Source organism: Plectropomus leopardus, chromosome 13 (genome assembly GCF_026936395.1).
Source record: "Plectropomus leopardus strain MGB_pleo_1.0 chromosome 13, ASM2693639v1, whole genome shotgun sequence".
NCBI classification, from domain to species: Eukaryota; Metazoa; Chordata; class Actinopteri; order Perciformes; family Serranidae; genus Plectropomus; species Plectropomus leopardus.
In genome coordinates this window covers 29,828,286-29,852,840 of record NC_142188.1, presented here as the reverse complement: position 1 = coordinate 29,852,840, position 24,555 = coordinate 29,828,286, and the positions used below count along the sequence as shown (strand labels likewise).

The 24,555-nt window shown below is 40.1% G+C and overlaps 1 protein-coding gene across 1 annotated transcript; it reads right to left on the bottom strand.

Moving 5' to 3' along the window:
- On the bottom strand, positions 1–19,943 carry slc1a4 (solute carrier family 1 member 4). Its single transcript, XM_042502046.2, has 8 exons — positions 19,272–19,943; positions 11,657–11,699; positions 10,239–10,304; positions 6,237–6,403; positions 5,777–6,010; positions 4,696–4,890; positions 4,375–4,509; positions 1–3,745 (listed from the first exon to the last, which is right to left on the bottom strand). Exons 1-8 carry the CDS (start codon positions 19,790–19,792, stop codon positions 3,505–3,507), a joined length of 1,602 nt encoding a protein of 533 aa, XP_042357980.2. The 5' UTR covers positions 19,793–19,943; the 3' UTR covers positions 1–3,504.
- Positions 19,944–24,555: the final 4,612 nt, after the last annotated feature.

The following is a 24,555-nucleotide window of genomic DNA, read 5'->3' as shown; positions in this document are numbered from 1 at the left end:
TTTGGTTTGCATGAAAAATGTACTGTATCACTTTTAATGTTGACAGACAGCAGGACCAACAGCAAAGAGACAGCCATACAGTGTTAGACATCGACATGGCACGGGCAAGGTAGCAGCTATTCCAAAAAACAAGAACACACAACATGAATTAATTAAATTTCTAACAACAGGTTTTAAGAAACACTGGCAGAAGAGTTCATTAAAAAATTGTATCATAATAAAAAATTGAGACTGAGAGAAAGTGTTAAAAGGAGAAAGTACAAATAATACAAAACGTTAAAACAATTACAATAAATTAATATCAAATATATATAGATATAGTACATGTACCACATTATACTGTATGTAATTCCATGTGATTGTACCAGATGTAGTCGTGAAGCTGCAGGTTAACAGAGCAGTGGTTAGCTTAGAAAAGTCGTCTGTTAAATCTCAAACGATGACTACCAAATTTCAACACACACACGATCCAAAACTAAAGCAGCACCATCACGTCATTGTGAGCATCTCAGACATTAGGGGACAGCGACATACATTAAGCTTATGTTCACATCCATGATGTTCCTCATCTCTTAGCAGGTTTCACTTTAAATTACAGTATAACATCACAGGACTGGAGCAGTCTCATCTTGATAGATTAAATAAATAGGAAATGTTACCACACTATCATTCAACAAAGCCAGCTGAAAACTCTCAAGTGTTTCAGACAGGCATAAAAATGGTACAAACAAGCTCTGATGTGATCAATTAATGGCTGTCACCACTAGAGGGAAGCACAAGCTCATTCTGTCACTCAAGTCTTGAATTGTAAGGGTAGGCTTTCTGCTAAACCATTAGAAATTTGGCAGTTTCCTTCATGGACATCAACTATGGCATGATCAAGGACAATCTATGCCTTTAAAATGACCTATTATCATGTAATGACCAGTGTCCCCTTAAAATTATGTAGCAACCACAGCTAATTTATCGCCAAGACCAAACTCAAACTATGCTGTCATCCATCAATCATTAACTTAATGTCTGCATTACAACCTTAAGCATTAAGAGAGGAGGAGATTTTGGTGAAAAGTCAGGGCCTGTGGCATAGTTCGGGATGAAACCAACTTTTTAGCTTTTAAAACAATTAAAATACAGATAATTAACCACCTCATGTACAAATTAACTTTGACCTATATGAAGTGATGAAAGCCACTGAATAAACACTCAAATCAAAGGAAAATTAGGGAAAATAATGATATACAGTCTGATATGATCTCATCATGATCTAGTAACCTATTTATGATTTGACGAAGTTTTGATTTATGAATGAATTCTTTGCTGGGATTTTTTTTAAACTACTGACCTCTCTGACAACCATCTGTTCTTCAATAAGTGGGAGACTGGAGTGTTTTCAACCAACAAGTGTATTTACAGTATTTGCAAACTAATGTCCAATTAATTGTATTTATTATTGTGTTCAAATGAGGGTGTTTTAATGGTATTCACAAAAGGTTACATATGAGCAACCTCATAAGTGGACATTTTCTTGAACCTCCAAGTTCAAGACTGTGTATAGAGGACTTCCCAAATAGTAAAAATGAGTTCACAAGTTTGTTTGAACGCCAAAAATGTCCATGAACCCACCAAAATGTTTTACAATAAGTCTCTCTCTCTCTCTGGCAGCCATATTGGAGGTCTTCATTTTTGGACAAAAATAGCAGGTTGCAGAACTTCTAGTTTCCTATATACAGGATTGGACATGGGATGTTTATTTTTTGTTATCTTTTTGACTGGGAGCTGATTCTTTTTTCCATAACTATGTCTTTTTATACTATTTGTTTAGTTTCTTAGTGTTGTGTGCTAACTTGATTATCAGGGCAGCTAACCATTACTTAGTCTCAACACTTGACAAATTACCTAAGCAAACACTAGCTTAGAAATACGAGTATTAATCATGGTTTAATAATAGCTGCATGTCAACACTGCCTTAGCTGGCTATTAGCTTGCAAACAAAGCCCAAAACAAATTAACGTTAGCTAATTTTCAGACTTCTTGGTAGCTCATTTCTCAAAGCAAACAGCAACAAAGCAACTGGCTACTTTTATAAATGAATCAATAAGGTATTGTTAGAGAGTATTTTGCAACAAATAGGTAATAAAGATGCCAACACACACAACTTTCACCACTAACTCATCTAAATCAAACTGCGGAGGCATGAAAGCTATTTCTGAGAGCTAGCTAATGTTAGCTGATACGGCTGGGTGGTCAGTGTGTAGCCATTTTTAGTACATTGACTCCAGGGCGAAATCTTTAAGGCAACTATAAACTGCTGTCATTACAAATTTAGAGGTGCTTTAAAAATGCTGTTATCAACTGGAAAACGTTGGCTTTTTGTGAGGTCTTTTTCCATGGTATTAGAGATTTAGAGAACCATGGTTATGTAAATAACCCCACTGCTCTGTTTACTCGAGGATCAATAGGATTAGTCGGGGGATACAGCACAAATCAATGGCTGTTTTTCCCCGTATGAGACCAAAATGGCAATGCAAACATTAACACACTATTTCACATTGTCCAATGTTCAAAATGCTTCAAACTAGATCAGTGTGTCACTAAATAAACAGGTTGCATGAGGCCAAGACCTTAACCTGTCATTTGAGGGGTTAATGTTTGACATTGTCTGCTGACTTCGCTGGTCAGCAAATAAAACTCAAACAAACAGCTGTTTTAAGCCTGGAAGAGCTCTCGTTTCAATCTGATTGGGCTCTAAAAGACAGAAATTTGTGTTTCCATCAAGCAAAGACTGTTAATCAAATGAGCAGAAATAAAATGCCCATTGCATACGCTTCCACCAGCTGAGGTGAAGTGATTGAACAGACATCCTGAAGGGTGTAATTAGGTTATGTCACTGTCAAGCAAGTGTTAGATAGACCCTTTGACTTGTCAGCATTTGGCAAGTGATTAGTGTTCTGCAGTTAATGTTGGTCATTAGCTGTCTGAAGATAAAAACAAAGATATGCACTTGTTGATGCTCTCATGTACAAACTTATGGCCGTGAGCATCTCATACAGTACATTAGACAAACAGAACTACAACATCTATGGGAATGTTCAAGGGATGTTCAACACATAGTGTGTTTTCATTGCAAAATGTCTTGATCAAAATTTAAAAATACAAAAAATGTACCTCAAGTGATAATAGAAGAACTCTGTAGCTAGACTCCTTTAATTTTTTTAAAATCAATACTTCTCAAATTAATCATATCCTAATCAGCATTGGTGTAATTGGATGGAAACCCAGTTATTAAGAACAAGTGGCTGAATTTTGAAAGCTCAACAGCAGCACTAGGTACACTGAAGACTGTCAATACTCTAGACAGACTGCTACTATGGCACTTTGTTTTTCCTCACAAGTGAAACCATCAGTGACCTTGTTTTTTAATGGACACTGAGTCAGAACGATGTCCCATCAGCAGCAACATCCAAAGTACCGAAAGGTCAGGGGGCAAGAAAACAGTCTTTGAGTTCACAGGACAGACTCAATGGCTTCCGGCATGGCCGCCGAGGCTTTGGTTTGGTGTGTGACGAGCGGCGAGGTCTCTTCCTCTGCCTGGATATTGGCTACCGCTTCCACCCGGACCTCCGCAAGCTCCCCATCCTGCTGCTGCAGCTCCTGCTGCTTCTTGATCTCCTGCTGGTTGATGTGGTGGAGGATCCCAGCACCCAGAGCATCGCCCTCCACATTCACTACCGTGGTGGTACGATCCCTGTATGTATAAGAGACAGTAGATATCGATTTACTCTCAGCAAACATGTAGAATTAGATTTGACAGTCAAAGTTAGTCTTAAGTTACCATCGTTCACCTGCTATAACCATTTGGAAACAACCACTAACAAGAATCATTTTTTAACACAATCTAATTTAACTGAGTGCCTTATTTAGAGTTAAATGTACAGTATTTCCTTATTAAGAAAACTAAAAAAATGACTGAAAAGAACATATCTTCTTATCAGCCAGTACCAGCACATATATAAAACCGCAGCAACACTGCACAAGGCTGAGGGTCTTATCGTCATAGCACAGATGTTTTTGTTCCACAGCATGAGAACAAAAATAAAAACCTCGAATGACTTTTGAAGCCAAAATATTTTGCAGCACCTGGGACCTGTCTTCTGAAACAGATGTTAAGCATTTGTGTATTTCAGCTTGTTGATGTTTAACCTGCTACTAAGTGTGTGTTTGCGCTACCACTGCCAGCCAATGTTCCTCCAGGCTTTATTTTTTTAAACAGTTTCCCCTCATTTGCCTTTGTTAGACAACATGTGTGCAGACATGATCCAAAGTAGGAGTGTGTGTGTTTTCTGATGTATCAGTGTGTTCAAAGGCTTGACTCACACAATCCAGTCAACAGCCAGCATGAGGGACAGGTCATTAGTCGGCAGACCGATGGCCTCCAGGATGATGGCGATGGTGATGATGCCACCAGCTGGGATACCTGCTGCACCGACACTTGAGGCTGTGGCTGTCACCCTAGAAACATTGATGAAATAATCGTATGAATAATAAAGTGCTACTATTAATACCGTTGTAACAAAAAGAACAGCAAGTTGACCTATAACTGGAAAATGTGAGAACAAATCTATAAACAGATGATTTTGGTGTTTGTTTTTATACCAAGAAGCAGGAATAAAATTTGCTATCATCCACTAAACTTACAGGATGGTGAAGATCTGTCCAGCGTTCAGCTCAGCATTGTTGAGCTGAGCAATGAAGACAGCAGCAATGCACTGGAATATGGCCGCCCCATCCATGTTTACAGTGGCCCCGATGGGAAGGATGAAGCGGCTGATGCGTTTGTCCACACCGTTGTTCTCCTCCACACATTTGATCATAGAGGGAAGAGTTGCTGAACTGGTGAGAAAAGGAAAGAGAGAAAAATAATCAGTGTCTGTGTTTTCTGAGATGGATTAAAAGTTTTGATATTTAAATTACAGTGTGCAGAAACATGGTTCAGAAAGTCAATGTTAGTTTTAAACAGGTAACACCAGCTTTTCCTGTTTGTGTTTTTCCATATGATGTGACAGCAGAGTCCTTTATGGGCCAGTTTTGCAAAACGGCATCCCTAAAGCTCAGTACTGGACCTGACCGTCACCCGAAGTTGTCTAAAGGTCAAATCGCGTGACCCGACTGGTGATTAAACTGGCTGTTATTTGTAATGCACTATCCCATTCAGATATACAAAGTCAGCTCCGACTTGATGGTATAATGCAAAGTAACACAAAGATAACCGACTTTGCCGTAATCATCTGTCCACATAGCCAAAGTAACTGCCCTGCTACTATCAGTCAGCTACACCCTCAGCTAAAGAAAAATGCTTTGCCAAACACCCTCTGTGTATTTTGTAAGTCTTCTGCGTGATACAGTTGACAAGCTGCTAGGCATCCAGACGGCCAGTACAGGCATAGATGGTTATTTTTGTTCTTACCCACTGCCCGTCCGCATTGAGTTCATTTTTATCCGTACCTGTATCCATATTTTGTACCCAGTAGGTACTGGTGGGTAACTGACTTGTGGCAAATTTGCGTTTCCTTGGATTGCGAAAGAATGGCTTACCTTACTCTGCCTAGATTGGCTTATGCTGATATTCTTACGCTAACCCTAACTAATCCCTATCCCTATTGCTTAAACCTAACCAATTCAATCAAGGCATCCAGTACCAGACAATCATAGGGAGATTCCTTTCCAATGCTAGGATTTGCACATTTGCGACCTGGTGCAGGACGGTGCGACGGAATACCTGGAGCAGGTGGCAAAGGCAGTGGTGAAGGGCGTGATGAGGCCTGACAGGAAACTGAAGGGATTCTTGCGTGTGAAGCCAAAGTAGATGAGGGGCAAGACAATGCCTCCGTGGATAATGTGGCCCAGGATTGAAGCAAAGATGTATTTTCCCAGACTGGTGACCAAAAGAACCACATCTTCCATCTCCACAATCTTACTGCCCACTAGGAACATGATGCCAAAAGGGATATACCTGAGAAATACACAATAGGCAGAAATAACGGGAGATAAAATTCAGAAAGAAAGCAGTTGAAATGTGGGATGATAACAGTAACAAATGGTCACTGAGGCTATATACAGTCAGTGCCTTCTTCACTGTAACCTTTAATATAATGAATGTGAAAATACCATCTAATGCAGTCCAAATATACCACTATCAATATCACTGTAAATTCCCATATGCATCTAACTCTACTCACCACATGATCCAGGACACCAGCACCATGGTGGCCTCATTGAAAGCATTGAAGAAACGAATGAGTTCTTCCCCCTCATCTCCCAGCTTCCTCAGCGCTACGCCAAACACCATGGCAAATAACACCAGACCAAGGATGTTCATGCCATCTGTTTCAGTACCAATAGGCACCTGAAACAAACACCAGAGTCAGACTGTAAGATCCTTGGCCATGCAGAAGGTGCAACATCTGAATTAGGTGCAGTAAGACAATGCCTGACTTTTAACATGGTCATCATTTCAATAAAATGGAAGGGAAAGTTATTTCCTCTCACACAGACGCAGAATGTCTGTGGTAGCTGACAGTGGGCTATGGTCTTGACAGTGTGTTCAAGTGCAACTTTTTGGCCTTCTTTGCCACTAATTCTTTGATGCCGGTGTGGTGTGTCTGGGCTAATAGCTGTACTTAGGCACAGTGCATCTTTGAGCTTAAAGTTAACGTCAATATGGTAATATGTTTGCAATGACAATGCTAACATGCTGGTTGGATTTTCATTTTTTTATGCATACGTTTTATATTAGCATTGTCAGAGGGAGCTTAAGAACAGGAATCATTTTCCTAACAACTGCACTTGTAATTCTGCTGATTGTAAATTAAGACTTGACGATTTGGTGTTAAACTGGTTTAGCAGCATGTTTATCATCATAGGTAAGCATATTAGCATGCTTAACTACGATGCTTAAAGTACAGCTGAGGTTTTATCCTCTGGGGAACATCAATGTCTTTATCAAATTTCTGGGCAATCAATAGTAACTGAGTAATTTCACTATGAACCAGAAATGTCAGTCTTGTGTTGGTGCAAGAGAAAATGCCAAGGGATCACCAAAGTCATCAGGAGACGTTGTTCAGGAACCATGAATATCTGTGGTACAATTTGTGCAAATATTGCCAACAGTTGTTAAGAGGACATCTTAGTCAGGTCCAAAATGCCAAGTCAGGGGATAACTCAAGTCCTTGGGATTAAACCTTTGGGGACCATGACTGTCTGGAGTCCCAAAGTGGTGGGGCAACACATACTGTGACCTTCGGCTGAGGCTTCATTTGTGGCCTTTTATTTTGGAGATGGAAACAATAGTCCTGATGTATTCTGCACTCACTTATACAACACCTCCTTGCTACAGAGTGTGCGTGCGTGGGTGCAAAGATCTGGGGGCAGTTGAAGGATTCAGTGAACTGGATGATGGATAACTAATAGGGACAGGGACAAATCCTGAGCTCAATCCCCTTCCATTGTCCTGAGCTCTCCCACAGCTCTACCAGCTTCATCCCCTGGCACTGGGGGGACTGTCCACCATGACCCACGACAGACAAATACCATGGGCCGATGCCAAGATCAGATCCTCCAACTGTTCCCTTCTACTTCTACTGGGTCACTGGGGGAAAGCCATAGCCACTGGGGAGAAGTCATTGGCTCTAAAAGAGTTTTACTGATGTTCCAAATCTAGCAAAACAGATTATAAAGAAACTTATTTAAAACTCCGCCAGTCATGAAAGTTGTTTAAAACTGTGGGCTTTTGCAAAAAGCCCCCCAAGTTTAGATTTACCATAAAGTTTCCTTAAACTTAAAACAGATTACTCAAAACATCTTTAAAAGGGAGGCCTATACTATGCAGGATTTTCCGAGAAGCAAAAACATAAACTATAAACAAATTCAAAAGTAATCCCTTTCAATCATACCTTATTAACCATTAGAAGTATCTGGCTGTGTATTTATGTGCAGAAACCCTGCCCTCTGCCTGTATCTCCTCATTGTCTTCAGGACAGCATACGTAAGACAAAATGGCAACTGTACAAAGCTTGTTACAAAAGAGAGAATGAATGAATGAATCTAATAATTGATCATTGTGCTTCAGAGGACCTTTAAAATGTGCTGTTTTCCAGGGTGTTGTTGTGTTGAAGACTTAAAAAGCCTTTAGTGCTGCTGATGCTTTTGATCAACAGTCTGCATATTGTCATCTACCTGTAACTCTGCCTCTGATTTTCTGCCTCTCCTCCTGACAAACGAGCAAACTCATCAAATACTCATCTATGATCCAACATCTGCTATATCTAACAGGCCCAGGGATAAGCTAGGACTCTGTAATCAAACCTCTGCCAGGCTGTGTTTATTCCATTCATAGAGGAACACATTATCTTCCTGAAAGGCCCAATGGATATCTGGTGGGTCAAGCTGACCTGTCTACTGGTCAACACTCTTGACTGGCTGAAAGCTCATTACACTACAAAAACAGAAACAATGTTGTCAGGCTTCATAGACCTGTTTTTAAGTTGTACCAGCCAAGATTTAAGTGTAAAAATAAAGCAGACTTCTTTCGCTGATCTACAGACCAGTGCCTATCCCTTCTGAACCAGACACTGAACTGTAACTCTACATCTGTTTACCACAAATACATCCAAGAGTGGTTACTGATGAGAGATCTCCCCATAGAAAGAGACATAGTCTTAAACTGTTTCTTATAAAATCGCTTCCCAGAGAAAGTTGAACACATTTACAAATTTAAAAAAATATATATTTCTGGCCTTTAGCACAGACAAGAGTTGAGTGTCATAAACATGCTTGGTCGAGGGTGGGAAGAGAGATGTACACCTAACAATATAGTTTATTCTACTTCACCCCCAGCACTCTTAAAACCCAAGTAAAACAGTTATGTTGGCACGGCAACACATCAGTGTAAAATGACATAAGCATAATGGATACGTTGGTCTCTAGCGATTGGTTAGGGTAAAGTGAATCTCCCTCCCCCACAGAAATCCAGTAGAGTGGAGGCAGACTGAAGATGGAAAAGAAATGTAATGAGTCACCAATGCTGTTTTTTAATTTCAGGCAACCGTGAATCCAGAAAAAATGCAAAACACCACAGACACCTTATTCACTAGCATACTAATCTAAACCTCTATGCAGACAATACCACAAAAAAATGGAAGACGCTAAAAGCCACTGTGGAGCTGATTTCTGCTGTATTCCAGGGTACAAAAGAGAATTTTTCTGAATTCCCAAACTAAATTTTGTGTATGGAACAGCATGATTTTGATGAAGCTAACATGAGATTTTGTCAGCATGAGTCAGTCAAATCTTCAAAAAATAGTCTTTGGGTTTCCCTGGACACTGGGCACTTGCTAATGTGCGACAGAGGAATAGGTCCTGGTAGTGGCATATGGTTTGTTGCCTGGATATCACACTGGCAATGTACCAAGGCCAACTCAGACAGCTGAAGCCTCTTATTATATTGTTAACTGAACTTTAAAATGTATTTTTTCACTAAAGGTTGTCTCCCATTTCTGATGTAGCGGCATTGCGCAGAGATTTCTTCATGAAAAGTGTAGAAAAGAGGAATGATTAATTTTTAAATGTATATGACATGTATATGAGTCCTTCTTTAAGGCAGAACTGAAAAAACAGTTTGATTAAGATGAACTCTGCAGACTACATCAGCTGTCATTTGCTGGTATTTGCTCTTTGCATGTTTGCATTTGTCCTCAGTTTTTAGGATTTGCATTGTAATGATCTCTTCACTATTTATTAACACATATTGTAGGTTAACATTCAGTAATTGGTAATGTTATACAACTACATTTCTAAAACCCAGACACCTTTTCATGTATATTTGGCGCCAGTGGACCGAAATCCCTGAGACACTTTTTAATCTTTAAATAAGGAACAAGTACCCTTTGACCTGAAGTACAGATCACAGATGCTGCCTTATTTATAATGACTAATCAACCTTGAATCCATTCTCCTGAAACCAAGTCATCCATTAGTCTCTCACATAGTGCCTATTCAGTGAGTTTGCACCCATGAGTGAACACACGAACATGTTTTCCAAGGATCCAAAATAAATTTACCTCCTGCTTTTTAATTTGACAGACACTCATGTGGAAAGCACTTTTCCTTTCAGAGGTGTAGGGTTTAGCATTTTAAACATGTATAGTGTCTGTGTGTTTGCACAGAATGCCTCCTGTTCATACCTTTTGATAGATGGTGGTCCCATTAGTGTTGTTCCCTACAGCAACCATCTTGTAGTCAGTGGCATACTGCAATATAAGGAAAGAAAACTTGTGAGTAATTTTGTCTGATACATTTCAGTCATACATTTTTACATTCTTACAAGTCTCATCCCAGCAGGCAACTCCCTGTGTGTTTGTAAGTGAGCATTTAACATGTTAATTGTCAACTATATATATACATATATGTCATGTCAATTATATATTTGAATACAGATGCATAGTGGAGTTTCACATTTTCATTGTCTGAAAATGGAGGAAAAAATGACACTACTTAAGAGCAAAGTCTGTTCATTGGTCTCATAGGGAATTCAGCATGTGCAACGAGTTGGGGGCCAGTTTGACACTGTCCATTGAAGTTCAGACAGTCTTTCAGCAGCAAAGGGGACAACCAGCACTGCAACAATGGCCCCTCTCTTTGCATTTCTTTAAAAAGCTCTGTAGGATAAAGGTTCCCAACATCGCAACAGATCTATGGACTTTAAATTAGCCTTTAGGCTCTTGAAAAATACTCATTCGTGCAGAGTCATACAGCACATGACTTTAGTCGTAAACTAAAAAGACAGCCTTCCCCGTCACCTAAATCTTACACTTCATTAGTTTAAATGTCTGTTTAAGCATCGAGCTGCTTGTCATGTTGTGTAAATCTCCCCTCTCCTCTGCTTTCTTGGTGTAATCCACAGTTGGACCCATTCCACAGGGGCTCTGCCGTAGGCTGGGTGGGATGGGTGAGTATTGAACTCTTTGACCTGGTTGCACTTTGAAACTCCATTTCCTCTCCATGTGAGGAGTCACTAACTTGTTTGTGAGTTTATAATTCACTGGCCTGGTTTTAGGCAAGTTTTGGGCAATCGGTTGGAATACGCGAAAGCACATGACTAAGTGTCTGTGTGCGTACTTTGCTTTTTGTGTGTGCACAGCCACTGCACACATTGCATCCCCAAATATTGAACTTTCCTGGTCCTTATTTTAGTCTTAATAGACACGATCATAATTCTGGGAAGTGGAGCGGGCCGCGTTCAAGAGCAGCGAGGCGAGGTGGGTTGCTAGGTTGTCTGGAATGGAATGGTTTCGCCATGGTAACGGCTGGTAAGGGACAAGGAAGAGAAGCGTTTTGGCGAGCAGGGGAGAGCAGCAGCTTCTATTCTGAACGTCTCCTCATTAAGAGGCATTATGAGGCTCTCAGTGCTACGCCTGGGATTTACAGCTGCTGTAAATGAACCAGGAGTGGTGTCCGCGTGGTTGGTGAAATAAATTCTGATGAACAATGCGCACAAGACACAGGTGGTAAAGAGAAACGGTCCGAAAGTGTTGATCAAATAAAGGAATTGATGAAATAGTGCAGAGAAGGTGGTGTGGTGAAGTGAGGTGCTGGCACTTACAGAACGGAAAGCAGCAGCCACCAAGTTTGCCGGGAATAAATTCCTGAGAAAGAGAGAGAAAAACAAGTTAGATTCTGTTTTTCCTGTTTGATGCTTGTAATTGACCAAAAGGTCTGGAAATATTTAAGCCAACAACGGTCCCAGAAAGTCTTTCAAACCCATGTGGTTGAGCCATCTGAATGATAAATTGTTCACAGGATTGGTTTGTCATCACACACTCTCTACAGTTTGGCTCTTCTCCCAGGATCTTCCATTGAGTCCACTGTTCCCTAAATTCCCTGACAGAGCAGTTGTTCTGGCACTCATACCGTCTGGTTCATCTTTTATTACGACAACACTCAAAGGTCTTTACTAAGATTAGATATTCCTGGAGGCTTCAAAGTAGTCATTTACTCTTAGAGAAGTATTTCACCAATATGAGGAGGGTCCTCACATAAAACTAGGCCATTAATACAGCAGAATGACACAAATACATTTCAAATTGGTGCTACATGACCAGAGAAAACAGAGAAAAGGGCGTTTTTTCTCAAGAGGTGGAAAACCTACAATTACCAGAATGCACTGCGCAGTATCAGACCAATAAATGCTTCCGCTTGTGGGTAATGTAATGACCTCTTTCTTAAGTCCGGCTGGCAACAAACAATCTCATATTTTGGTTAAACAGAACGCTAAAACTTGTGTCTGAGATCATTTGAAGCATGAAATAGTCAAATCAGACACAGAATCTCAGTTTTTATTTGATCAGGGCTGCTTTGTTTTGATCTCAATGTTTTTGGCCTTTGGCTTCACTGTGCAGGAAGCAGTATGGCAGCAGTATGTCCTGTTCATAAATTGTCGCTATTACAGCCAAAAATGGCACTAAAATGTGTTTCTGTTTCATTTTGGGAGAGAAATAGTCAGTGCAGTAACATAATCTTGATTCATATTCAATCAGCACTGCCTAGTTTTACCGTTTGATTAGATTTCGGTCGAGTTCGAGAAGAGAGGTGAGACTGTCTCTTGTATCCTTGGTGGCGGGCAACATGAATAATAGAGGTGATTACATAAATCTTTTTGGAATTTCCGGCTGTGGTTGGACACTAAAGTTCTACAGTTCAAGAGAACTTTCTGGTAGCAGCCAGCGCTGTACGGTAGCAACGTCACATTAAGTTAAGGAGCCAGCTGACTTTTTGTATTTATTGATGAAAAAGAGTATGAAAAGTGCATTAATATAGAAAGTTGAGGATGCAATGCATCGCCATGCATCATGGAATCAAATCGAATTGAATTGTTGACATGATAATTGTAATCAAATCAAATCAAATCACGAGATCAGTGAAAATGCAGTACAGTACAGACCAGTACAGTACACTACAGTAACAACAGCCCAAGAGCCAGCGAAACTTTACCTCAGTTCATCTACACACATTTTTGATACAAAGCTGGTTGAAACATGTTAAGTATCCCTTTAACGATGCCTTTATTGGAGAGTCAAGCTGAGATTTCTTTTTCAAGAGACATTTTTTTTACCATCCTTTGCTCTATACCATATTACAAACTGTAATATAATATATTGCAGTGTTGCAACTTTGACTCATGAAGATTGAGTTTTGGGCACATTTGATGTCTCTGTCTATCACTACCCACAGACAGTTTATATTCACATACTTCTCTATAATGAATGACAGAGGATGCTAGAAAAAAAACAGTGTTGGCAGAGCATGAAGCACATCAGGGTTAACCAAAGTTCAAGATTAAGAAAATTACATGGGTGAAACATTCATCTGGACCTGATTATTGTGTTTACAACCGTGGACAACACAACCAATCATTCATAAGCCATACTTTAGCTTCATGAGTCTGTCTTCAGTTAGCAAAGTCTTGCTTGTACTTGTCAACTCATGAAAACAGCTAAAGACATTTAATCTCATCCTGTGAAATTCACACAAGTGTAATTTTATAAAGTCAAGTACGGACCATAATACGTACTTCACTTTATAAAATTACTCTCCCCAATAGAGTTTGGGGATGTGTAGTGTATGTTTATTAGCAACAACAAAACAGAGTTCTGTAATAGATGGGTATTTTCCTGCCTGAACATGCAAATGCTGTGTTATCCATGCACATGACGTACAAAATTTTGTCTAACAGACAAGTGCAGTACTCCACCAAATCTGCAGAGACTGTGGAGTGAGTGCTAAATGAACTGTGTTGTATAAAGTTTAATTTCCCTTCTGTATGACATACAAATAAAAGCCATTAAAGAAGTATTTTATGGCAAGTGTTATTAAACTAAAAACTGTCCCTGGTTAGAGCAGTAAAGGCCAATGAACTGGCTCACCTCACTAAAGAATGACTGAAATCCCTCCAGTCAGGCCAGCGTTTGAACTGGAAAGCATCCAGTCAACTGGTTTACCTCACTTGAATTGCATGAGCTGCTGCCCAGAGCCAACTGGGGGAGCAGCATTTACTTTAAGCCAAAAATAAAATGTTTAAAATGTAATCAAATCAGTGAAATAAATAAATAAATGTAGTTATTTTAACTCATGAGATGAGCTTAGCAATTTGCTCGCTATTGAGGGCAGATAATATTGACATAATGCAATAGTCTGCAGTCATGTTAGCAGATCTGAGAGACCATACTTGGCATGACAGTGTCTTCAGCTAAAAACAAACATGCTCACAAGGACATTCTAACATGGTGATGCTTTGCAGGTTTAATATTTGCCATGCTACCATTTTAGTTTAGCATGTCAGCAGGCTAACATTTGCCAGCAGACCAGCCCCGTCACCAGAGGAGATATTGGCATCACTGTTTGAGAGCAGCAAACAGCAAGACATCGCTATGTTTCCATGCTTTTTAAGCTCCAAACATGGGTTTTGTAGCAACCCGTATGTGTTTTTAGTGACTTTTTATGCATCAAATGTGGGTGTTTTATAGCAATCTGTCGGTGTGTCCTTCTGCTTTTTAGGCTCTAAACATCGGTGTTTTGTAACAAACCATCTGTTATTTTCCAACGGCTTTTTAGTTTCTAAACATTGGTGTTCGGTAGCGACCTATCAGTGTGTTTTCAACGATTTTTTGTATTTAAAACGATGCTGTTTCGTAGCAGCTTGTTGATGTGGTTGCAGTGGATGTTTTGTAGTGTTCTTTCAGGGTTTTTCCAGCTGCTTTTTAAGCTCTGAACTTGGGTATTTTGTAGCGACCTGTCAGCAGGTTGTATTTATGAAGATGTAGCTGCTTTTTAGCATAAATCGTGCCCCTTAAAAATCTGTATTATAAACCACATTATGATCTTTCCCTAACCATAACCAAGTGGGGTTTTTTTGCCTCAACCTTAACCATAGCGTTGTTGAAATGTCAAGTCTCAACGTATGTGCTACAGGATAATGTGCAAAAGTGATGTATCTGTGGTTTGCAGAAACACATAATGCCAACTTTTTTGGCAACTGGATTGAACTAGCTCTATAGCTGTCAAGACATTTGACTAAAATCCTAAAATGTCAACTTCAGGGTGATGCTAGAAGAAAAGGCAGAAGATCACCAAAGTCTGTGATGAAAATGAATGCCTGTGTAATATTTAATGGCAAAACATAGTTGTTGAGATATTGTAGGGTGGACCAAAGTGGTTGGCCAAAAGAAAAATAAAATTATTTAGCATTTGTGAGCATTTTGAAGTTTGTCATTTATCCCATAACTGGACAGTCAAGTTTGGTAAATCACCGTTTTGTCACTGTTATAAATCCACTATGAAAACTTTTTCCTTGACAGTCTGTCTGTAGAGGCACCATGCTGAGTTTATTTTCACTACTGTAAAATAAGCATTGAGGGATTACTGGAAGCCAGCAGGCCTTTTCCGTGTATTAGTGTGTTTGTTGTAACGTTATCCTCTGTAGTCACACTGTATTGTGCAAAGAGATACAGACTTTGCTCACATCTATTCCCATGGCCAGACCACAGCCAAGCAATTCAGCCCATAACCTCATGACCCTTGTCAACTCTGCCCTCCGTCCAGGGCCAAATGCTGCTTCAGCTGTTCGATATGTCAGCTCCATTGACCACACTGGCAAGAAGCCATGATGCTGCCACTTATGATTATTTCTTTGTTTGATAATGCTGCTAAGAAATGCAATAGTTTGGTTAAACTCTTGCACCCACACAAGGTTTCACACTCTTCTTCTCTCCGTGAAGGTGGTCAGGTTTCCTGCTGTCACATGAGCGAGGCGAGGATCTGGATTAACTCTGGGAAACCAGAGCTGAGAGCTGGCATGCTGTTCCCACAGAGCCTCCCCGGAACCCCACTGCCGTCTCTCTGTGGACTGATTTTTAAAGCTGTTGCATAACAACTTGATTTCCTAATTAACTGAAGCCAAACATCACTCATGATCCTTTTAATTCAAGACAGTAGATGCGGGTCATTCAGCTAATGTGCTGAGAAGGGTTTCTGTCTGGAGTTCTCTTCTCTAATAGCTGGACGCTTGTTTTCAAATCAAAATTCATTTTCCACACAGAAATATGCAGAAGTGCTTTGCATTTACCTGAGGACAAATATGTGCCCTGTTCTAATAAATTAACAGGATTATTATTTCAGAATTCTGGGAAAAGCTTTCATGGGGAAAAAAAATTGCCCCATTTTTCTGAATTAGCAAGATTATTATCTCAGAATTGTGAGTCCCTAATGTCCCAAAAAGTGCTTTAAAAAAATCTGAATAATCCTGTCCTGTCCTGTAATTTTGTAAGTTAGTTATCTTGCACAAGAAAATAACTTATGTGCACAACAAAATTAAATTTGTGCTCACAAGATTAAAAAAAAAATCACTTTTTGTGACTTCAGGGGCTCCATAAAATTCAGAGAAAAAAATCTTCTCCCATTATACTGAATTATTGAGATAGTATTCTTGTTTTTCTGAAATATTAAGATTATTATTTTGTAAACTCAGAAAACAAGAGCAGATTTTTTTCCATGATAACTTTTGTCATAATTCTCACATGGAGTAGATGTTTTTTTCTCGAGTGAATGCATTACACTTCCATAGACATACGAGTCAGAAATTTTTCATTTTTCCAAAACTTCATTATATTGAATTTGATCCTTCATTTGTTGTTGAAATGTTGTTTTTTACTGTGCAGTTATAAAAAGGAAAAACATGTGTTTCCTAAGTCCAAGGATGAAAATACTTCTGCAAAGAAAAAGTCACAGTTTGCTTCTACATTACTGGGAAGTAACGTACTGAATGTCTGGTATGAATCTATTAAGGAATGTAAATCTTTTTTCGGAGTTTGTGTGTGTGTGTGTGTGTGTGTGTGTGTGTGTGTGTGTGTGTGAGAGAGAGAGAAAGAGAGAGAGAGAGAGAGAGATCACGAAGACAGAGCTGTGGGAAGAGTGTGGCATTTAGCTTGGAATATTGTTTGAGGAGCCAACCTGTAAAAAGAGTGACCGTACTTGACTTTGGAAGCATTTTTTCCAGTTCACAGAAGATCAAAGTGAGATCAGTAATCTGATTGTCCATAAAACAAGAGTGTGTGGACAGAGAAATCATATAAATCCCTCACAGAGATAGCGAGCAACTGATAAAGACAATATTTGGCTTGAAGATCAGGTCCAAGAAGTAATAAAATCCCAGATTCTCCCAAAGTTTAACTCTTTCTTCCCTTGCACAAATCTATGTGGAAACACTGATACTTGTAACCTCTGTGGATGACATTTGTCCTATTTTAAGACCCCAGACTGTCCTATTCAGTCCAAATTCATCAGCATTAAGAGTTCAGCTTTCAAATCATGGACTAATCTGATGATGCCTGAAATGCTTTGAGCAACCGGTCACCACTTCAAAAATAAAGTCTGACTCTACAGAGTTAAGACTGAGAACTAAAAGCCGCCCGTCCACCTGCTATTGTGACAAGAGAGAAATGCTGACAGCAGTGGACGGGGTTGAGTTTGTACTACACGGTGCTGCCGGGGTTTATCCCTCCACCTCTTTGCCTTCCTCAAAATACACTCCACTCTTTCAACAGCTGTCAGCTTTCCCTCACACTGTGGGAACTTGTTTTTAGGAGTCCTCCTGCACAGCTCTCTCAGCAGCCTGTTTGTAGCCAGTAGCTGGTATTTTCTGGTCATAAAAACTTGGCTGTGTACATAGTAACAACATCAACAAGATGACAGTGATGAGGCGTACTCAATTTGTTGTGCTGCCACTTGGACTCAGACAAAATTCTTTACATTGGCAAGCAAATTATGCAATAATGAGTCTGCAAGATCTTGACATTGGCAAGAGTGCACTATGCAATTCCTCCTTTCCCTTTTCCACTCAGGAGACATAGCATGATGAAAAGCATGACTAAGTGGCACTTCAGCATTGCTTTTTGGCTGAACTCAGTGGTGTGGAGAAGTTCTAAGATCTTTTAATTGAGTTAGAGTAGCATTACAGCAGGTGCAAGTACCTCGAAATTGTTAGTTACTTTCATTGCTGACTGAGCCTCATGTGGAGTCAATGGTTTTGTTTCGAGTTTTGTTTCAACACTGGAAGGGACACGTGAAACAAAGGGCTGGGGGATCCTCCGCCAGAAAATTATGAATATTAAGCACTGAATTTCATGCATTTGGATACATTTTTGTGTACCAATTTGTACCATTTGCCTCTTCAACTTACGGTGTAAATGTCTTTAATTTTGTCAAAATAAAAGTCCTCTGCTACTTTCATGTTTTTATTAAGGGGGGAAAATACACATCTTAAATATTGAGGGGGACATGTCCCCTGGGAGGACAGGGTTTGATCAGCAGTTTTTCCCATCATAAATACAATCACTTGAACAAACATCAGGGTGATGAGAACTACCTTCTGTGACAGAAACCATCTTTGGTAAAAATGTATCTGGTGTGTACTTTCTGTCCTCATAGGTCACACTGGTATGTGGGACAGTAAACAAAAGTGTATTTGGTCTTTATTCTTACTGAGAATAGTAGTATTTTTACTTTATTTTTTGTGTTTTTTTCCATGCAATGAATTTTCTTGGTGAGGGATCAATAGTCTTATTGTACCATATGGTATCGTATCGTATCTTTTGGGCTCGAAACCCAACATTTGGGACTTTGGACTTGTCTGTCTTGACTTGGCACTTGACTTGGTATGAGTGTGCATGACTTCACATACTTGCGATTTGCAAAATTATGACTTGGTCCCACTTTGCAACACACTTATGGTTAACTTTTTCCAGCAGTTTAAAGGGAGGACTACAACATGACAGTCTACACACTGTGACAAGAACTTCAGTGTTCCAGACCTGAAGACCTGACCTCACTGAACACACACACTCAGTGCGCTGCAGGCTGCACCGACCTGCTCTATAATGTCACTCATCTGCATAACACACAGGTGAAGTCACAAAGAAAAAGTTGGGTGTTTAAATAAATGTGTGTCACTGCATGCTGTGAGCGCGCACGCCTCGGACGGCTTCGTGCGTCGAGCCGCTCCTGTATGTAACTACCAGTGTTCCCATGCGCCCCAGGCACTGTGCCACTATTCCCCTCTGAACTACAGCAACATCACACCAGCCTGCCTCATATTCAACAGTGGCCTACATATCACAGTGTAACTGTCCACATGGTGAAAATGGTTACAACGTTGTCATGGTTACCTGGCCAGATCCAAGAAGGAGTCCGCGGTCTCCTTGTTGCTGCTGACGCTCTCCAGTCCCAGACTGTTGGTATTGAGGGCTCCCGCGCCCACGCCAGGTTTGATGATGAAAGCCAGGGTCACCCCGATCCCGGAGGCGATCAGCGTGGTCACCAGAAAGTATGCGACCGCGATGCCCCCCAGTTTGCCCAAGGAGCGCGTGTCCAAGCTGGCGGCGCCGGACACGAGGCTGCAGACCACCAGCGGCAGGATGATCATCTTCAGCATACGGAGGAGCATCTCTCCCGGGAAGGCGAAGTAGGTCATCTGCGCCTTGGTCAAATCCATGTTGCGGACCATCATCCCGAGCCCGACGCCCACCAGCACCCCAGACACCGTCATGATCACCAGCAGGTTCTTCCTCAGGAACTCCATCAGCTTCTCCCTGAAGCTCCTTTCCTTTTGCGCGCTTTCCTCCACGATCCGGTCGGTGGAGGCCGAGCTGGGCATGGCGTGCCCGTTGATCTCGCTCTTTTTCTCCATCTTTTTTTTTTGTCTGTGAGCAGCGTGGGGAGTCCGGATCAAAGCAGCGTGGGTTGGATGCACACACACACGTTTGGCGCACGCAGCTGTGCCGTATGAAGGCTGGTCCCGGAGTGAAGGCTGAGCGCGGCGGAGGGAGAGCCAATGGAGAAGGAGCGACGACACGGAAAGCAAGTGGAACATGCGCACAGGAGCCGGCACTTTATACTGAGAGCAAATGATGCAAGAGCAGGGGAGATTGCCAGGGTCTCTGGCAATGGCACACTTTCCTCTGCTGAATAAAGGCCAGGACAAAAACAGCGGAAGAAGACAGCGTCCTGAACACTATTTGCACTATTCTGGCCCCCGGGCTTCTCTCTATCTCTCATCTGTCCTATCTCAAACTAATCCTTTGAATCCCGAAGAAAATTGGTCTGATTTCTTTCGAAAACTTTGGGATGAAAAGCAGTGACCAACTTGGCAAGAAATGTCCCACAAATTGAAAAAAGGAAGAGGGGACAAGAACATTATCCAAAATAGAACACTTTTTTACTTTGTGTTTTTACTTTTTTACTTTTACTTTTTTTTTCTAATTTTTGGTCCATGTCTTGTTAAGTTGCTCGTCGCCTTCTGCCCATGTTTAAAAAAATGTTCACGTTTCAAAGCATTAAAATGACAAGAAACACCAAAGATTCACATTCTATAGAACACAGCGAAGGACTGATCTGCTCTCTTGCTTTTCTTTGTTCGTAAGCGCGCCATTTTTTTCCCATGGTTTGATAATGAGATGTGATGATAAGTGTGACCCCTTCACAGACCCGTTCTTTAGTGCCGCTGGACTGCTGTAGTTATTGAAGCAGTGGTCTGTATAGCAGCCATGGCTGATTATAAAATCAGACTGCACGGAGGGAAATCTTCAGGATAAGCTACTGTCTGCAAAATTGTGTGTAAGAAGGCAAAACAGAACATCTTAAGGGTTATTTAACCCCTTATTCATCCATTTTAGGTCATCAGGTCCACAGACTGGGAGATGGATGGAGAGCAGAGGGCTGTCTGTCAGTGTCAGCACCATGGCCAGCTCTTTGCCTCCTACAGGCCGCTGCTGCTGCTGCTCGATTTTTCTCTGTTTCTGTCTTTTTTTGGGGGGGTGGCAGTTCACATAAGATGCATAACTTCATGAAATAATTATTATTTTAGAAGGCACTGAGTTCAAAATGATACTCTTCTTTTCTGAGGTCAGCATTTATACATTATTGCACATGAAGGAATTTAGATTTGTCCCCATTTACTCATGTAAATCCTCGTTGCACCTCTAGCGTTTGACCAGCAGATGGCACTATAATACAGCTTTTGTTTCTACACACAGCAGAGAAGGACAGGCTGAAGAAAAATAATTAGTAATAAATAAAATAATCAGTATCAATCAATATTATCAGTCAATATTATATTTCATTGATTAGAAATCTGACAGCCAGCCATAAACCATATACCAGAGACACTCATCTTGCTTTGCTTGGGGGCCACTTTTGCAAAATAACAGGAGGCCAGGAAGAAGCCAGTCGCAACAGCCCATATGATTTCTGAACATTTATAGGATTTTAAGATCTTTCTAGAACTTTAACATGTTTCTAGGATTTTAGCACATTTCTAGGATTTTAGGACATTTCTAAGATTTTAGGACATTAGGGGCTTGGCCAGGATCTCTGTCAGGGTGCAGGGGATCCTTCACTGGCACTTCTGTTTTATAAACAAACTCTGTTTTTGATGCTGTTTTATGCACTCTGGTACCTTAACTATTTAACATAAATAAAGAATACATATTGACTATGTATACATCTATTTTATATACAGTTTATTTAAACATTTGAAATATTAATACATTATTATAAATTATGATTACTATGAATTAAATTATTATATTGTATATCTAATATATGTTTGACTGATAATCTTTCACTATCTTTTGTTGGTTTTTGGGGCTTCATATATGTTAAACATTTTCTATCATATTATAATCATACAAAAATATAAATAATGTGGATTTTGTAAGATGCTGACATGTAAAGATTTTTTGGGGGGGTTAATGACGGTTGATAAAATTAATTGCCATGCTTTAAAAATCCATGCCATAAAAGCCACGTTAATGCAATAAGATGAGGATCAGCGTGCAGAAGACAGACAGACAGAGGACAGACAGACAGAGGACAGACAGAGGACGGACAGAGAGAGGAGCAGCCCTCTGTGGCTCTGTGTCGTCCCTGCTGTCCTCAGTGACCTTAGCTCTGCTGTTGCTAAGTTGAGCTAAACTTTCCCTCCTTCCACCAATAGAGACAGATTGTCCCCCTTCCCCTCACAGCTGTGTGGCCTGAATGCTGGAAATAACCGGCAGCCTGCGGATCAGGAGTCATGGCTGTTTAACAGTGGCAAATGTTGGCACTGAGCCGCTGCAAACTGGAGGGAAAAAACAAAAACTGAGAAAGAGTCAGGCTGAGCTTTAGAACGGAGACGACTGAGCTGTGACCCAGAGACAGACGACATCCAGGAGCAGTCAGTGCAGCAAGCTGGCACCAAATGTGATCCAGTCATAGTGATCCTCGTGTGTGTGACAGGATGCAGCTCTGCAAAAATATTTGTTTGCTACTGGATTCTACAGCTGTGAAACATTAAACAACGATTTAATGTAAAAATACTCTCCGTAAAGAGTCACTTATCTTTCTCAAAACAATCATTAAAATAAATAGAGTCAGATTTTATATGTTTCCAGTGAAGTTGAGTCATTTTGAAGCTGCAGGATCAAATTAAAGACAACAATCCCTCCTGTAATGTATGTTTGGTGTGGAGAGTACATCAGGGTAGACTGCTTGTGGATGAAGGGAAATGCATTTATAGACAACAGAATTTAACATTTATCTGGATGAATAGAATTTGAGAAATCAAATCAAAATTATGAAATGGCTTTCCTTTTGCTGTCTAGTTTAATTTGGGTCACATTGGGACACTCGGAGTCATGACCTCAGTTAAATCCAGTGTAGTCACTTTAAAAGAACTCGTTTTTGACATTTTAATGTAATATAACCAATAAAAGTTGCAGTGCGGTCCATCTACAGTTTGTGAAGATGCGACAGCACGAGGCCACTGTTGCATTATCTGCTTAGGTCTACATGTGCTGCGCCGTGGTTGGATCTATCATTTGTTTTATGAGGAGTGGTCAGTTAGATGTTAAGCAATAAAGTCCGTCCCCATAAGAAAACATAACACAAAAAGACAGAACATGCAGTGAGTCCAGGGAAACTTGAAAATGGAAACCAGGTCATTTAGTACCATTAAGCCCGCTTCGAAAACTCTGAAGAGCAAAGTCAGTGAACATTCGTAACCCTTAAAAACCTGATTTTAAAGTGTTATTTATGTTACATAAAATCTGGTTTTAAAGAGTGGTCAGTTTCTTGTGCTGCCTTCAGGTGCCTCTCACAAGCTGTTTAACCCTTTAAACAACAACAGCAAATTTGATTTCTTTCAAAAACATGGGGAAAAAATGCACAAAATTGGCAAGAAATACCCCACAAATTGCAAGAAATGAGTCAAAGGTGACAAGAATATGGTCTAAAACCTGTTTTTAAAAAGGGATTACAATTGCTACAAAATTAAATTAATAATAAAAATTTAATAATAAAAAATACTATAAACAACAGTCTATGTTAATAATTATGTTTAAAATTATGTTCAGAAAAAAATATATACATTTTTTTTTTTAAATTTTCTGCACTTTTTTGGGTCATTTGCTTCTTTTATTTTATCTGTGTTTTTTTTCATATAATTTTCTGTTAACTTTTTTTTCTAATTTCTTGCCATTTTTCTGGCCATGTGCCATTGCTGATCACCTTCTTCCCATGTTTTTGCAAGAAATCAAACCAATTTGCTCTGGTTTTAAAGGAATATGCCTTTAGGTGCATTCAGACCAAACACAAAGTAAATCTTTTTGTGAGAACAAGGTAGTGGTGTGCTCTCAGCCTGTCTTCATCCTGTGTAACTCTGGAAATAACGCAGGTGCTCTTGAAGAAAAGGGTTATGACATGAAAGGAAAAAACAAACTTAAGGCACTCGTGCGTGAAGCAGCAACAAATGCACTTGAATAAAGCGGTCTAAAGTCTTTATTCAAAACACGGCTGCCTGCATCAGAACACAGACCTGTTTCGATTCTAGGTTCTCCATCAGGGAGCCAAAGAGGGGACAGAAATCAAGCAAACACTTTATAGACTTGGCAGTGGGCGTCACCCATCCTGACTGAGGTGATTTGCAGGTGAGTGACAGCAATGGATCACAATGTGAAGCCATTTGGAAGATGACATGCCTCCACAAGTGTTCTGAAAAGCATCCTGCACAAAAATGGGAAATAAGTTACGCCAATCACATGAATTAACTGATTTTCAGAAGGTAAGAATCTTTTATACTCTAGAATTTTATGAAATAAATTAAACTACAAAACAAAAAAAAAAAAGATCTGTTGTTTTGGTCTGTCAATCAATTTCCTCATTTTAACCTGGATGTACCACTGCACCAAGTTTAACCCTTTTAAACACAGGGCAAAATTACTTTTCTGGTGCTAATTTTAGATACCTGTCAGTATTTAAACCTTTGAAACCTGAGCAAATTGGTCTGATTTCTTTCAAAAGCATGAGGAGAAAGACAATGAGCAACTTGGCAAAAATTTCACGTTTCAAGAAGTTAGTAGCTTTAGAAAAAGGCTTTATAATTGAAAAAATATATATATAATTGCCATGATTATA

Excerpts from the sequence above, each read along its gene's own strand:
- slc1a4 (XM_042502046.2), bottom strand. The coding sequence starts at position 19,792 with ATGGAGAAAAAGAGCGAGATCAACGGGCACGCCATGCCCAGCTCGGCC. Across the intron at positions 4,891-5,776 it reads GCCTTTGCCACCTGCTCCAG|TTCAGCAACTCTTCCCTCTA; the intron begins GTATTCCGTCGC and ends TTTTCTCACCAG. Across the intron at positions 3,746-4,374 it reads CTGGCTGTTGACTGGATTGT|GGATCGTACCACCACGGTAG; the intron begins GTGAGTCAAGCC and ends TTATACATACAG.